The sequence below is a fragment of the Tursiops truncatus genome, chromosome 1 (assembly GCF_011762595.2).
Source record: "Tursiops truncatus isolate mTurTru1 chromosome 1, mTurTru1.mat.Y, whole genome shotgun sequence".
Classification (NCBI taxonomy): Eukaryota; Metazoa; Chordata; class Mammalia; order Artiodactyla; family Delphinidae; genus Tursiops; species Tursiops truncatus.
In genome coordinates, this window is record NC_047034.1 from 158,960,622 (window position 1) to 158,976,572 (window position 15,951).

Genomic DNA, 15,951 nt, shown 5'->3' on the forward strand with positions numbered 1-15,951 from the left:
TTGAACCCTACTCCTTACAGGGCGATGCTGGGAATCCCGGAGATCCTGGAACACCGGGCACCATGGGGCGGCCGGGACTGTCGGGAGAGCCTGGGGTTCGGGGCCCTTCAGGGCCAAAAGGAGAAAAGGTCAGTCAGGCAGGGCGCAGTTTTTTGCATGAGCAGAAAGAGATTAGGCTGAGAGCTAGTGAGGGGAAGGACTCGGGGTCAGGCTGTGAGCCTCAGGGGATGCCAGAATCACTGGGTGGAGGCGCCGCGGCTATTCTCCGAGGCAGGGAGGAGAGCTAGGCGTGTCAGGGGCCGATTTTGATATCCCAGGCTGAGGAGGGGTCAGTGGAGGGGCAGAGCTTTCAGAAGGGCACAAGGATCCCCTTTCCGATGTCTCCTCCCGGCTTGGCCGCCAGGCCTGGCTCACGAGCTCCTGGCTGTGCCCCTCTCTGACCAGGGTGATGGCTGCACTGCCTGCCCCAGCCTGCAGGGGGCGTTGACCGACAGGGCAGGACCACCTGGGAAGCCAGGCCTGAAGGGAGATCCGGGGCCGGAAGGCGTGGGCCGGCCTGGTAAACCGGTGAGTTCTGGCTACCTGCCCTCTTGTCCTTTCCTCCCTGGGCTTTCCTTCTCTCCCTCCTGCCCCCTTTCCCCTGAGGGGACCCATGGCTCACCTGTGTCTTTTAGGGCCAGCCTGGTCTACCAGGAGTTCAAGGACCCCCAGGACTGAAGGGCATACAGGTGTGTGTGAGTGTGAGGGCCTGGGCTGCAGCTCTGTGTGGGTGAGGGCGTGGATGCGGAGATACGCCTAGGGATGGAGGGCCTGGTGAGGGGAATGGAGATCAGCTGCAGAGCAGGGAGGGGGCGGAGGTGGAGGAGGTCCAGGAGGAGGGGCTGGGACAGGGGAGAAGGGTGAGTGGGGAATCTCAAGCGCAGGCTTGTCCTTCTGCCTCTTCAGGGAGAGCCAGGGCCTCCAGGAGTGGGAGTCCAGGGGCCCCAGGTGAGTCTCCAGCCTTACGTTTGCTTGCTTGCCTCCCAGCACTTCCCTTAGCCAGCTGCTCACTCCCACCTGCGCCCCAAACCCCAGAGCTCTGCCTGCCTCCAGACGCTCAAGGGCACAGCCCTGGCCTGCGGTTGTTTCTGTTGGGACTTTGGTTTTGACCCCCTGCTCCTCTCTGACCCTCAGAGTCTCCTTGGGGAGCTCTCCTGAGTTTGGGCTGGCCGACACCCCACCCCAGACCAGGTCTGCCGGCAGGGCAGGTTGGCTTGGGCAGCTGTGGCCCAGTCTGCCTTTTCTGACTTGCAGGGGGAGCCTGGAGCCCAGGGTTTGCCTGGCATTCAGGTACGTCTGCCTCGGGCCTGGAGGAAATGGGCAGGTGAAGGGGCCACTCTAGGATAGAGGTAACTAAGTGTGTTTCCATCTGCAGGGGCTTCTGGGACCTCGGGGGCCACCTGGCCCTGCTGGAGAGAAGGGTGCCAAGGTGAGCCTCTGCCTGCTTGGGCTCTAGACTTTTTTTTTTTTTAATTTATTTATTTTATTATGTATTTATTTATTTATTTAGGCTGTGTTGGGTCTTTTGTTGCTGCACATGGGCTTTCTCTAGTTGCGGTGAGCGGGGGCTACTCTTCATTGCGGTGCACGGGCTTCTCATTGCGATGGCTTCTCTTGTCGCGGAGCACGGGCTCTAGGCACATGGGCTTCAGTAGCTGTGGCACACGGGCTCTAGAGCACAGGCTCAGTAGTTGTGGCGTACGGGCTTAGTTGCTCCGCAGCATGTGGGATCTCCCCAGACCAGGGTTCGAACCTGTGTCCCCTGCATTGGCAGGCGGATTCTTAACCATTGTGCCACCAGGGAAGCCCTGGGCTCTAGACTTATAACACTTCGGAATGTCCTGGCAGTGGGCACAGGGGACATGGGAGCTGAGGGATGTTCGTCAGAGGGCCGCCCAAGGCCTGGTCTCACCTGCTGGATTGTAGCTAGCTTTAAACTCTGGCCCTGCAACCTTTCTACCCTCTCTTCCACAGGGATCTCCAGGGGTGAAAGGAGCCACTGGGCCTGTGGGACCTGCTGGTGCCAGTGTCTCTGGGCCTCCGGTAAGGGCCCGCCCCCTGCGCTCCACACTGGGGATGTTGCTTGGACCAAGGGCGTTGCCGCCAGGAAGAGGGCATGGGGCTGACCCTGCCCATCCCAGCAACATGGGGGACGGGAGGAGAGAGGCCTCAGCCTGGCCCGGCCTGGGAGAAGGAAGACCGCCCTGTATGGGGGGAGCCCCTGAAGAATGATAGTATTGAACACCACCAGTTTTTGAGCAGTGATGGTGCTGAGGCCCTGTGCTAAGCTCTAAACAAACAGAGATTCACTTAATCCTCACAACAGCCCCGTACGGGAATGGCTATGATTATCCCCATTTCACAGATGAGGAAACTGAAGGCCAGAGGGTGAGGAGACAGAGCCGGGACTTGAACCCAGGTCTGTCTGACTCAAAGCCCATATGTTCTGCCCGCCACCCTCCACTTCAAACCTTGGAGTCATTTGGGATCGTCTAAAACAGTGCTGCCCAATAGAACTGTCTGCCCTGCCTGAGATGTGGCCGCCAGCCCCACATGGCTGTCGAGCGCTCAGAATGTAGCTAGTGTGACTGAAGAGCTAAACTTTAGATTTATTTTTTATTTTTTTGCGGTACAGGGGCCTCTCACTGTTGTGGCCTCTCCCGTTGCGGAGCACAGGCTCCGGACACGCAGGCTCAGCGGCCACGGCTCATGGGCTCAGCCGCTCTGCGGCATGTGGGATCTTCCTAAACCGGGGCACGAACCCATGTCCCCTGCATCGGCAGGCAGACTCTCAACCACTGCGCCACCAGGGAAGCCCTAGATTTAATTTTAACTATTTTAAATTTAAGTAGCCGCATGTGGCTATTGGCTACTGTACTAGCCCGCACAGATCTATCTAGACCAGCAACACTTTCAACCGTGTTACCCTCAAGGACCTCCCTTTATTGCTGTTCCACCAGTGATTCCCATGCTCTGAAAGATGTGTCTGTTGAACAAATTGCATAGATTAGGTAATAATATACGCACTTCCTCATTTTTATTCATCAAAGACCTGTATAATAGCTAGCTTCGACTCCACATGAACACACTAGAATTTTTAATATGACATAATTCTAGCCTAAATCAAAGAAATGCTACCTTTCAGCCAGCCTGTGCCATGCCAGGTTGTGGGCAAATGTATAATTTTTCCTAGGCTTTTGGTAATGTTGAAAATAGCCCATGAACTGTATCTTTTCTGTCTTTATGGATCCCTAGAGAAATTCCAGGCCCAGTTTGGGAATCACAGATGGATTCCTCCTGAGGGTGCGCTGAAGCCCAGAGGGGCCGCAGCCTTGCCCAAGTCCCCACCGTCCGTGTGGTTGCCTAGCACAGCTGGGTAGTCAGTGTCCCCGCCTGTCCCAGGGAGCTCCCGGTAAAGGCAGAGGTGAAGGTGAAGGCAGCCCTGATCCTCAGGGAGCTTTGAGTCCCACGTGCGAAGGTGGCCTGTCCCGCGGGACAGCAGCCATCAGAAAGCCCTGCTGACTTCTCCAGACCGTCCTCCCTCAAGTTGAATCCCTCCGGGAGGTTCCCCAGTTCTGGCACCACACTCACTCGTTGTGTGACCTTAGGCCAGTGACAGCCTCTCAGGGCCTTCAATTCCTTGTTGACAAATCGGGGCTGAAATTCCTGTCTCCTCCTTAAATCAACTGAGAGAACTTTTATGATGGAGAGAATTGTGTCAAACACTAAAGGGTAAGAGGACAGAGCAGGGACTTTGGGCCGCACAGACCTGGGTGCAGCCGTGCTGTTGGGTCTATTACAAAATGTCTTTAAGCCTCTGTTTCCTCACGTGTATAATGGAACAATACCATCCTGCAGGGCTGGGAGTAGGGATTCCATCCAGTGTGCCCTGACAGGTGCTTGGCCCAGTGCCTGACACCCAGAAAGTGCTGGGGCAATGCCAGTGTTCTTCCTCCTTCCTCCTCGCCTTGTCTCTTGGGCCTCAGTCTCCTACTCTAGGACATGGGCACTGGGATGTGGGTTCCAGGGAAGCCTGGCGCTGCTTCTGTTTGTCCTATCACCCTCCCCTGCTGGCAGGCCAGATGGCTGGCTGCTGTCCAGCCTCGTCCACTGACCCTGGGCTCTCTCCCTTCAGGGGCCTGCTGGGCAGCAGGGACAGACTGGACTTCCAGGAGCCAGAGGGATGCTGGTGAGTACCGTGTCGAGGGGCAGCAGGAAGCCACAGCTGGCTCTTTCTCCACACCCCTATCTACTCATCCCCCTGTGTTTCTTCCCCGCAGGGTGAAAAGGGAACGCAGGGAGAAAAGGTAAGTCCCAGGGACCTGTGACCAATACTCTGGGGAAATTTGCAGCCCCTGGAGCTCTGCCACCCAGGGGACCCTCTGCACTTGGCTGTAGCCCTGGACTGAAGGATGGGTGCTGAGGAGTCGTCCTGGTCTCCTTGCCACCCACTGGTTCCCTCGTTGCTGGCCCAGGGCTCAGTCAGGATCCCAGGAGACCTAGAGAGCTCCAAGGCCCCCATGGGGGGAAGCTACATGTTCAGATGGACGCTGAGTTAGAGGACAGGGGAAGGAACTGAGTTCAGAAGGACTAGTGAGAGGACAGGGATATGAGGGACCAGGAGAGAAGGGCATGGAAGCCAGGCTGGGCCAAGGGGAATGGGGCTGAAGACTTACGCAGCAGCAGACAATGATGAGCTAAAAATGCAGTAACACCAAGAGCTGTTGATGGCTGAGTGCTTGGCACGTGGCAGGAACCCTATAGACGTTCATCCGTTCCATCCTCATGACAGCCTATGCATTTGGTATTATTATCCCCATTTTATAGATGAGGAGACTGAGGTTCAGAGAGGTTGAACAGGTTGCCCAAGGGTACCGTCAAAAGAGGCCGATCCTGGATTTAAACCCTGCCCTCTCCATCTCTAGAGCCTGCCCTGCCTCCCAGCTGTTGATTTCCAGAGGGTCCTCCATCCTCACCCCCTGCTGACAAAGGCTCTTTTCTTTCCAGGGTGAGCCAGGGGAGTGCTCCTGCCCCTCCCGAGGGGACCCCATCTTCTCTGGCATGCCGGTAAGTGGTGCCGAGAGCCTTCCCCTGCCCCCGGCCTGGGGGTGAGGCCTGGCTTCCGGCCTTGTGCCCAAGACGCATAGGCCCCTGCGCCCCAGCCAACTGCGTCCCCACGCAGCCCTGTGCTTGGTGTGGACGTTGCCTATAGCCTCTCCCCTTCTTTTGTGATCCCCACTCCCACCCAGGGTGCTCCGGGACTTTGGATGGGCAGCTCCTGGCAGCCGGGCCCGCAGGTGTGTGTCGCTTGTCTCCTCCGTCTCTCCTCTTGTCCGCCCGCGCCTCGAGGCTTGCGCATCCTAACGCCGGCACCCCCAGCGATGGGGCAGAACTTTCTTCTGGGTCTGATGGTTTCTTCTCTCCTTCAGGGTCCTCCGGGTGTTCCCGGACCACCAGGCCCCCCTGGAACGCCTGGGCTTCAGGTAAAGAGGGAGAAGAGAAGAGGGGGGTCAAGGCAACAGGGCGCATGCTCTGTGCTGGTCCCAAAGTGTGCCGCTCCCCTGCCCCAACGCTTGTATGTGTCATTTCTCACTCCTTGTGCTCCCGCTTCCCAGAGTGGTACGGAGGACGCACTGGTCCCCGAGGGCAGGCTGTGTGTACTCCCAGACCTTTTTTGAGGAATGCCCTGTTGTTGTAGCCCAGGTACCCCACAGACACCTGTGTCAAGCTCGGGCCTTGGTCAGCTGTCAGGAACCCAGAACCTGGGTCAGCTAACAATCCTGGACACTGGTGCAGAGCTCACCATTTTGGAGCAGCGTTCAACATTCATTCATGCAACGAAATTTTGGCACACCTAGCATTTTCCAGGCACTGTGTTAGGTGCTGGCAATACAGCAGTGGACAGAATGAAATCTCTGCCCTCTGGGAGCTTGCATTCTAGTAAGAGAGACAGGCGATAAGCAAGAGAAATAAATAAAATATAGTATGTTAGAAAATGATATGTCCTGATAAGAAGGTTAAAGCAGGGAGTGAGGATAGAAAATGGGGAGAGCCCAGGGAAGATAGCTGAGAAAAGTGTTGAAAAGAAGGGGATGTTTAAATCAAGACTTAAAGGAAAAAAAGGGAAAAAGAAAAAAATCAAAAGACTTGAAGGAAATGAGGGGAGAGCCTGCAAAGGAGAGTATTCCCGACAGATAGACAAGGGAGCAGGTACGAAGGCCCCAGGGGTGGGAGCAGGTACGAAGGCCCCAGGGGTGGGAACATGCCTGCCGTGTTTGGAGAACAGGAAGGAGGCCAGGGAGCGAGGGGAGAGCAGTAGGAGTTGAGGTCCTTGTGGCATCATGATTAGAGTGTGTGTTCCAGGACCAGGCAGCCTGACTTTGAATCACAGCTCTGTTACGTGTTAGCTTTGTGATGCTGGGTAAGTTACTTACCCTCTCTGTGTCTCAGTTCCTTCGTCTGTTAAGTGGAGATATTGTAATTACAGGACCTACCTCATGGGGCTTTTGTGAGTATTAAACAAGTGAATGCATGCTACATGTGTAGAACCTTGCCTGGCGTATAGTGAATGCTCGGAAGGCGTTAGCCATCATTATGACAACAACCACTGTTAGGATTTTACACCCATTCTCCCGCATTTGTTTGAGCCTTACATCAACTCCAATAGGAAGGCGGTGGATCCCTAAGTCACAGCTGGGCACACTGAGTTTCTGGGAGGTGAAATATCTTGTCTGAAGTCATCAGCTATGAATTGGCAGTGCTGGGCTGGGGCTTTCCCATGCAGGGCACTTTCTTCTGCCTTCCACTGCCCGGCAGGGTGGCTCCCCAAGGTGTGCACGCCAGGCCACACTTCCCAGAGGCCCTAGGAGGCATAGACAGTAGGTTCTGTGTGTCTGGCTCCCAGCTCCTGGAAGAGTGAGTCTCACCCGAAAAGGCAGAGCAGAACTGCATGGAAGCTTTTAACAAACTACTCCCCCCTGCCCTGATGATTTTATATATACCCCCTTTCACCCTGGGCTGAGAATCTGCTCTGGTGGGCCCCCTTTGCTGATGGGAGCCTCTGTCAGTATTCCAATTCTCTGTCTCATTGAGAGCTCAGAATTAGAGCCAACTCTGTGTCCCCCACAGGCCAGCCACACCTTTACCAAGTGTCCAGGCTTTCTGCTGCACTGCCAGGAAACAGGCATTAGGCTGCAGGAGGCTTGCGGTTTGCCTGGAGAAGCGTGAGAGTCATTTCAAAGTGACCCATTAACAAGCGCACGCAGATGTCACGTGAACCCTGCCAAGACATGTTGGGGGAACGAGGCAGAAAAGAGTGACCGCCACTGAGTTTGGTCCCAGGCACCAGAGTCCTCTTCTGGCACCAGTGCTGGAGACCAAGCCGAGGCTGCTGTTTGCAGACACCTGCCCCATGCCAGGCAGGGTGTTTCAAGGAAGGGAGGGCCCAGCAGCTCCTCTCTTCAGGTGCAGGAACGGGCTCAGAGATAGACAGCAACCAGAGCTCCAGTAATCCCCATCCACTCCTACAGACGTTAAGAAGTGTGCGGCTCTATAGCTAGTAGGCAGTGCACGGGTAGCTCTTCACTTCTACAGTAGAACAAGTGGGAGGTATAGTTCTGGGCGCGCAGGAAAAGAAAATCACAAAGTATCCGGCTTGAACTAACACAGACAACGGAGAGTGGGGCAGGGGGTGAATGATAATTTAGGGGCATAATTAGAATTAACACAGTCACGGTGTTTCCCCTGTGCCAGGGGCTGTTCTAAGCACTTTGCCTTCTTAACTCATTGAGGACTCGGAATGACCAGGGCTGGGTGACGGCACGTGGAGGTGCAGGAGGGGCCGGGGGAGACGGACTCCAGGTCTGACTCAGGCCTGGTGGAGCCTGGCCTGAAATCGGGTGGGCTGCCAGGGAGGGTAACATGTTCTATTGCTGGGAGCTGGGACTTGAAGGGAGGCCAGCTCTCAGAGCGGGCCAGGGAAATCCCGTGTGCGGAGTGAGCAGCAGTGCGTTCCCTCAGCATGTATGGGATGCGAGCCTCCTCCAGGTCGGGCACTGGGGATTTAAAACCGAACGTACTCCCTGCCTCCACGGAGCATTTAACATGCAAATGTGCATTGTGAGTCTGTACGGGGAACAGAGTCTGGGTGGTAAACACTTAACGTGAGCATCCCTCGTGCCATGCTCTGTACTAAGCTCCTTAGAGCCGTGATCTCCTTTAAGCCTCAGCACAAACTACCAGTGTTTTACAGAAAAGGAAACTGAGGCACAGAGATTCCCCGCCCCCCACCTCCCCGCAAGTAACCTGACAAAAGTTGTACAGGTAGTTAGTTAGAATTTGCACCTAGATGGGTATGACTCCCAGGCCTCTACCCTGTGTGTGCATGAGTGTTCTGGGGAATGTCTTTTGAGGAATGATGCAGAAATAGTGGTTAAGAGAGGGGTTGAAGCCAGTGCTCCTCAATCTGAATGTGACCTCTGTACCCTGCTCGTCCTGTGACCTTGAGCAAGTTGCTCGCCTCTCTGAGTTCTTCGTCTTGTTTTTAAGATGGAGATAAACACCTCACCAAAACGACTGTGGTGATTACATGAGAAAATATAGTGAGAAAATATAGGAAAAGTACTTAGCACAGAAAGAAATAATAGTTATTTACTATATAGAGGACCTACTGCCCTAACATGTAGGGGAAGAAATCATTTGGACTGGTTTTGGCGGGGTGAGTCACACCTCTGGGCCTCCTCAGCTCCCCCTACAAACAGTCTGGAGACTTTTTTTTTTTTTTTTCTGCGGTACGCGGGCCTCTCACTGTTGTGGCCTCTCCCGTTGCGGAGCACAGGCTCCAGACGTGCAGGCTCAGCGGCCACGGCTTACGGGCCCAGCCGCTCCGCGGCACGCGGGATCTTCCCGGACTGGGGCACGAACCCGTGTCCCCTGCATTGGCAGGCGGACTCTCAACCACTGCGCCACCAGGGAAGCCCCTGGAGACTTTTGAGCTGAGAATAGATGTCAGCCAGGGCTCTCAGCTCTTCAGGATGAGGGGGAGGGGCAGTGGCGATTGTGAGAAAGAATCTGGGTGGCCTACGGGCTAGAGAGAGGTGTCCACTCACCCGCGTCTCTCCTTGGCTGCAGGGAGTGCCTGGGAGCAACGGTTTGCCAGGACAGCCTGGGCTGACTGCAGAGCTGGTAGGTACCGGCCTGGCCTCACTGTCCAGCGCCTCCCCTGCTCTTCCCAGGCCTGCGCTTGCCATGCTAGCGCCCTTAGCTGCTGTGGGGGTCCCTTTTCCCTCCGTCTTCCAAGGCTGGGAGAAACCTGGATGCCATGTGGCTTCCTGAGGCTCCACCAGGTGCCGTAAGTCTCCGTCCCCCTTCCACTCGCCCTCTGAGCCCTCGTGTCTGTCTCTTGCAGGGATCCTTGCCCATTGAACAGCACGTCCTTAAGGTAAGAGAGTCAGAGGGAGGGCGTAGGAACCGGCAGGGGTTCCCCTAAGGGGATCGTCGCAGTAAGTGCTCAGCTGCGTCACACCACACACAGAGAACTGCAGATGGGGCTGTTTGTGGGGACCGTGCATGCCAGGCACCTGGCTGAGGGGACCTAGTCAGGGGCCGGCTCGGAAGAGACCCCCAGTCAGTGTTTGCTGAGCGAGTGTTTGAAGGGATCCTGTGAAGGCACCCAGGTGGCCAGGGGTGCTCTGGGCAGTGGGAACTCAGAGACCTGCCCTCAGCAGTTGCCAGTGAGGTCACGTGGGGGCAGGGCAGGGAAGGTGAACGTGCACCTGGAGGGCAGTCAGGCAGGGATTTGCGAAGGTTATGTTCTATGATAGGACTGGGTAGGGGCCTGGAAGAAGGCTCCGGCTGTCCTCTGCTCAATCCAGAAAGAATCCAGGGAGGAGAAGGGATTTGAGAGGTGATTCTAGTGGGGCAAGAAAGGGGACTTGGGGCCTGAAGGGAGAGTCGGCCTGTGCCGGGATCTATCAGTAGCGTTAAGACCACGCTCGAGGGCTGTGGCCTGGTCTGATCTCCCACGCTGGGTACCACAGGTGACACAGCCCTTCCTTGCCCAGTTACCTCTAGAGACCAGATCAGGACTCTTCCCTCCTCCAGCTCAACATCCTTTGGGGTCCCTCCCACGCCTTGGCCTCCAGAGCCCCTGTCCTGGTCACCCGCTTCTAGCACTGGCTGGTCAGTGCCCTGGAGTTCCCACGACCCCAGTGGTCCTGGTCAGGGCAGAGCATGGGGACCGCCTGCCCTGCCCCTGCTCTGCACAGCAGTCATCTCCAGAAGCAGCCTGAGGTCGGGTTATCCTTCCGGCAGCAGTTACGCGTTGGATCACGGCAGGGTTGTGGCAGTGAACCCCAGCTCTTCTGCCCTAGGCCTCTGGCGAGCCAGGGTTCCCCAAGTCCTGCCCCTGGGCAAGTGATTATGCGACTCCAAATGCAGGATTCGACATTTCTCTGTGTAACATGTCGTCTGATGGCTTCTTGATCAAGTGCTCCATGGAGGGCCCCCCACAGGAACTGAGTGTGGTCTGGAGAAGGGGTCAGATGGGCACCGACAGTCCAGAGGAAGCCTGGGCCTGTGGACAGAGCGCTTCCTTGGCCCTCAGACAGGCCAAGGTCCAATCCAGGGCCCCACTTACCTTAGACAAGTCATGCTGTCTCTTTGAGCCTCGGCTTTCTCATCTCCAGAGTGCTTGTAAGACGGCCTGCCTCGTTGCACTGCCAGGGTTGAATGTGATAATGTGCAAGGCCTGCCACCATCGCTGGCACCGTGGGCGCTGAGTAAATGACAACCATCATCATTGAGCTTTGCAGCGAACAGTGCAGGTGGAGCAGCATCTCCTCTAGGGGCCCATGGACGTCCCGCCAGGCCGTGGATAGATGCCAGGCTCCCGAGTCCTCTGAAATTGCAGTCTAGCTTTCACTAGTAGGTTTCGTTTTGAGGGGAAGCGGACTCACAGCTTCCATCAAACTCTCAGAGAGGTCTGTGACCCAAAGAGGTTAAAGCCTCCAGGTAAGAGGAGGACTTTCTTGTCAGGAAGACTTCAGGCCCGGCCCACTGGGGAGCCTGTAACAGCCGGGGTCCCCTGGGAAGTGCAGGGCAGGCCCCATCCCAGAGGCTGTCTGCGAAGGGCCTGGCTCCTCCTGCAGCTGTTTGCTTTGCTCCCTTGGGCAGAGAAGCTGGTGTTTGGAGCTGCCCTTTTCAGTCTAAATCCTCGTGGCGTGTCCTCACACTGGGTGCAGGTTGCAGGAACAGCCGGGACAGATGGTCCCTCCGCGGGCCCCTCCGCCTCCTCCCACACGCCTGTCTAGAAAGTGGCGTTGGCTTGGCCCTACCGGAGCTTCTTCCTGGAGGAAACTCAAAGCCAGTGTTGGGATCGGGTCCCTTGAGGATACAGCAGAGCTGCCGCAGACATGTGGCTGGGGAGGAAGAGAGTGGGTGGGTGCCGGGCAGCAGGATGCCACTGGCTGAGTTCGGAGTGGGTATCCCCCATGCGGCCCACCCTGGCCTTCTACGATCCGGGCCCCACGCCACCGCCCCCTTTTTCTCATCAGAGCATCTGCGGGGACTGTGTCCAGGGGCAGACGGCCCACCCGGCGGCCCTCCTGGAAAGTGGAGAGAAGGGAGACCAGGGCAACCCCGGCGTGCCAGGCCTTGACAGCTGCGCCCGGGTAGGAGGCTGGGCTCGGGGTGGCCTTGGTGCAGGGCGAGCTCCCGGCTGCCCCTGCTGACCGGGCCTCTGGCTGTCGTCCGCAGTGCTTCACGGAGCGGGAGCGGCCGAGGGCTGAGGAGGCCCGGGTGAGTGGGGCTCCGTCTTCTCTTCACCCCCCGCCCCGAGCCCCATGGGGCTTCTCACACTCACCGTCCATCCCACTCCAGGGAGACAACGGCGAGGGAGATGCGGGCTGTGCAGGGAGCCCCGGCCTGCCCGGTGCTCCAGGACTGCCCGGCCAGAGAGGAGAAGAGGTAAGAGCAGGGCCCTTGCCTGGGCTGGACCCCGAGGCAGCTGGAGTCTCCACTTAAATGGCTCTCAGTTCCCGAGGGCAGTTTCCTTCCTGCCGAAAGCCTTCTCGGGCCCTCCGAGGCCTGAGGTCACCGGCGCCCCTCGCTGCTCTGGCCTCACCTGCTCTCCTGGCACCGGGCCTCCTCGCGGCTCTGGGCCCTGGGCCACTCTTCCTCCCCTGGCCTTGCTGCTTCCTCAGCCTGCAGCTCTCCTCCAAGGCCCGCTCCTTCACCCCTTCAGCCCTTTGCTCACATATCACCTTCTCAGTGAGACACTCCCTGACCACCCTCTCTAAAATAGAACTCCCACAGCCGTGCTCAAAGCCCGGTCCCTCTCTCTGCCCCACGCTCCGCACTGTCTGGCATCCTGTGTATTCCCTTCATTTGGGAGCACGCCGCAGGTGTCTACTGAGCACCGCCTGTGTGCCAGCCTCTGTTCTATGCATTACTGTCCACCTCTCCCTAGAATGTAAGCGCCACAAGGTGGGGATTTCAATGTTCCATTTGTCATTGTGTCCTCAGCCCCTGGACCAGTGCCCAGTACGTAATAGCTGCACGATAAATGTTTGTTGGATGATTGAATGAACCGAATGAAAGGTTTAACGTCAGCTTTAACATCCTGCTCTGACAGCACTGCCTGTTGACTTGGTCTGTGGCAGGCTGGGAGGAGGGCTGCGGAGACCTCAGGGCGCTGTGGGCCTGAGCCTCTTCATCCATATTCCCTGGCTTCCTTTGCAGGGTCCGCCCGGCATGAGGGGCTCCCCGGGTCCTCCAGGCCCTATTGTAAGTATCTGTGGGTTTCCTGGCCTGCTTGAGAGGCTCTCAGAGGGGTTGTAAAGCCAGACACCGTTCTGCTGCCTTGGCTCCGGGAAGCTGGGCAGGACAGAAAGAGGGAACTTCCTTTCCCTCCCCTTTCCCTCGTCAGAGCATCTGCGGGGACTGTGGCCTCCCACCTCGAATCCCCAGAACCGACCTGCTCCGCCCCGCTCTGCCTGTGGTCCTGCTTAGAGGAGGCCCTCAGGGCGCATCCTTGTTTCTGCAGCCCCGTCCCTGCTGTGTTTTGCATTCATGGCTCATGGTCTGGGCAGCCAGGAAAGCGTGTGGCAACCTTCAGACAGGGGCCAGGGGCTGAGATGGAGCGGCCCTCTATCGCTCCGTAGGGCCACCTCTAAGACAAGCCTACAAAGGCTAGACCAGGGGCATCTACCCTGGAGTCCTCTGTGGTGTTGATATGGCAGGAAAGCCTGGAAGAACTGAAAATGCTTTCTTTGGAGGAAACAAAAATAGCTGGTGGGAGCCTCTTAGAACCAGGGAGCCCCCACCTGGGGGCTCATGGAGGTCAGGTAACAGGCATGATGGGCTTCCACTCTGGCACCAGGAGTCACTCGGACTCGGGCAGACTTGGGCAGGTGGTTTGACTCTGGGGGCTGTTGCGCATCTCTACGGATGGCAGAGCCGTTCTTCCTGGAGCCGAGGCGAGGAGCAGATGTCTTCTGGGCCAAGACTTGGGATGAGTCTCTTTTCCAGCTGCCTTGAAAATATTCCCATGACTTCCTCTCCCCGTGACCTCTCAGCCCCAGACTGTGGCCCAGGGTTACTGTGCTTGTGAGTTGTGACCTGCCTGTTTCTCCCACCAGGGCCCCCCAGGTTTTCCTGGTGCTGTTGGCTCCCCCGGATTGCCTGTAAGAACCTAGCGCTGCTCGACCTCCCCTTCCCCTGCCAGCCAGGTCTCTGTGGCTTTTGCTTGTCTCCCTTCCTGTCGTGCCCTGGCCTCCCCCCTCCATGTTTGTCGTTGTCCCCCTTCAGGCTCGGTAGCTAACGACACAGGTTCCCTGAGGTCCCAGCAGCTTGGACGGCCTCCCAGTCTCTGACTTCTTTTCGTTTCTCCCTTCTCCCTCTTCTGCTTTCTCTCTCTCATCTTCTCTCTTCTCCCCCCTTCCGTTTCCCTTTTTCTCTCCCACAGTCACACATCACTCCCCCTAAATCCTCCAGAGCTATTTTACCTTCTTATTTTAAGCTGGTGCCTCTAGGGGCCTCTTTATCCCTGCCTTCTCACTCTGCCTCCTGCTTCTCCCACCTTTGGTGTTGACTGAAGATTTGCTGAAAGTAGTTCTTGAGGCCCTGCCAGCCACCTGGCCCAGAGCCCGGCAGAGATGCCAAAGCTTTAGGGCTTCACACTGCAGGCTGGCACAGGTTTGCTGCCCTGCTGCTTGGCAGGGCTGTCCAGAGGCACCCCAGGGATTTCAAGGCGGCCACGCTTGCAACTTTTCCCATCATCCTAGAGGAAACTTCCTCCTCTTCCTTTCCTCTTCTTTGGCTCTGGTCCCAGTCTGCTCCGAGGCTGGGCGCGTGATGCCAGCAGTAGGGCTTCTGGGTGTCGTGGGGCCCTGCCCCTCTGTGCCCAGTGTCTTGGCCACCTCCTTCTGCCGGGTGTCGTTAATTGCTCTGCCTTCGTCATCGTCACAAGTATGTTTGAGTCGTCCTCTTCCTCACTGTTGCTCCCTCCTGGGTCATGGAAACTAACCTCCTGTTTGTCAGAGTTCGTGTTCCTGGGGCCTGGCTCCTCTCCTCCCAGGCCTGGTGAAGGAGGCTCAGGGAGCAAGGCCTCTCCTTGTCACAGCTCCATCTGTCCCCACGTCCTCATCCTGGCCGGACCTTGTCTGTTTCTGCTTGCTTGGGTGAAGGGGCCATCTGTCCGTCTAGCCATCTGTCTTGTGTTGTGGAAAGGTTTGGGTGCCGTTTCTTGAGGGCACGAGGGAGAAGGGGCAGACACGGCCCCTTAACGGTGCGGTGCATCCGCGAAGGCCAGGGCGAGGAGTGAGGAGGGATGGGGGCTCTGGCTTTGATTGAGATGGATATCCCTTTCCACCTAGAAAGTGACAGGGACTGCTCTGGAGGGAGCCTTCCCATGTCCCTCCCCAGCATCCCTAAAAACATGTGATTTTTGGCTGGGGCGGGGGGCTTGGAGAGGTAAGTGTTGCGAGTCTGGTGATACATTTTGGTGGGGAGCATCACTCTAGGGACACCTCTCTGGACAGTTGCCCCTCAGGGGGAGCACATGTGTCACCCTCCTAAAGGTGCACCCCAGACAGTGGTCACAGTAGGGCACACCAATGGCAGCCACCTGAGAAGTCCCACCTGGGAGTCACCCGACTGGGGGCCTATCTCTGTGGTGACCTGTCTTGGGGGGCATGCTTCTGGGGCACCCTTACGTGGGGATTTACACCTCTGATAGTTACCCTTCTGGGCACACCCCCTATGGTCACTTTGCTGGGGACACTAGGGGGGCCACCAGTAGCCCCCCACCTTTGCCTAGAATGGGGACAGAGGGCTGGGGGGCTGCAGGGAGGAGTCAGGGGCTGAGTGGAGACTGCCCTCTCCTGCAGTTTCTCATGATTTTTCTCTCCAAGGGTCTTCAAGGAGAGCGAGGCCTCAGGGGCCTGACGGGAGAGAAGGGGGAACCGGTAAGCGGAGGCAGCAGGGGATGGAGGTAGATGAAGAGCCTTGGGGAGACGGAGGTTGGGCCCCCTGGGATGGCTGCTGCGTGGAAGGTGGGAGGTGGACTCCTTCTCTTGAAACTCTGTGCCCCTCGGCCCTGATTCCCTCAGTATTGGGGGATCCCTCAGGATCAAAGGAAGCTGATCTCCATGTGCCCTGACTCCCTGTAAGGGGCAAACACCTCCATCCCTGGGGGCTTTCTCCCTCCCTTCTCCTGCAGCGTTCACCATGTCCCTTCCACTGCCCCCACCCGGGTCTTCGTCATTCCCTGTCCTGGGCCTTCTCCTCTGGCTCAGCTCCGCTAGAAAGTGACAGGCACTGCTCTGGAGGGAGCAGTCTCAAGCAGTCAGCATCCAGGACTGTGGTGGTGACCACAGCCGAAGGGAGCCGGGTCTGGGGGAAATGGCCCAAGGT

The 15,951-nt window shown here is 57.4% G+C and overlaps 1 protein-coding gene across 7 annotated transcripts in view; it reads left to right on the top strand.

The window, feature by feature from the left end:
* COL16A1 (collagen type XVI alpha 1 chain) overlaps positions 1–15,951 on the top strand; it is a 51,308-nt gene that overhangs the window by 19,108 nt on the left and 16,249 nt on the right. For 4 of the 7 annotated variants that reach the window (XM_073792959.1, XM_033839021.2, XM_033839028.2 and 1 more), the window contains exons 32-51: positions 21–128; positions 445–567; positions 675–728; positions 946–987; positions 1,294–1,329; positions 1,415–1,468; positions 2,014–2,082; positions 4,175–4,228; positions 4,320–4,346; positions 5,047–5,106; positions 5,289–5,336; positions 5,469–5,522; positions 9,169–9,222; positions 9,446–9,478; positions 11,592–11,708; positions 11,794–11,835; positions 11,917–12,003; positions 12,778–12,822; positions 13,677–13,721; positions 15,450–15,503. In XM_073792959.1, the coding sequence (XP_073649060.1) occupies positions 21–128; positions 445–567; positions 675–728; positions 946–987; positions 1,294–1,329; positions 1,415–1,468; positions 2,014–2,082; positions 4,175–4,228; positions 4,320–4,346; positions 5,047–5,106; positions 5,289–5,336; positions 5,469–5,522; positions 9,169–9,222; positions 9,446–9,478; positions 11,592–11,708; positions 11,794–11,835; positions 11,917–12,003; positions 12,778–12,822; positions 13,677–13,721; positions 15,450–15,503 (1,206 nt within the window). The remainder of the gene's footprint in view (positions 1–20; positions 129–444; positions 568–674; positions 729–945; positions 988–1,293; positions 1,330–1,414; positions 1,469–2,013; positions 2,083–4,174; positions 4,229–4,319; positions 4,347–5,046; positions 5,107–5,288; positions 5,337–5,468; positions 5,523–9,168; positions 9,223–9,445; positions 9,479–11,591; positions 11,709–11,793; positions 11,836–11,916; positions 12,004–12,777; positions 12,823–13,676; positions 13,722–15,449; positions 15,504–15,951) is intronic. The other 3 variants (XM_033839034.2, XM_033839037.2, XM_033839041.2) reach the window with 3 other exon arrangements.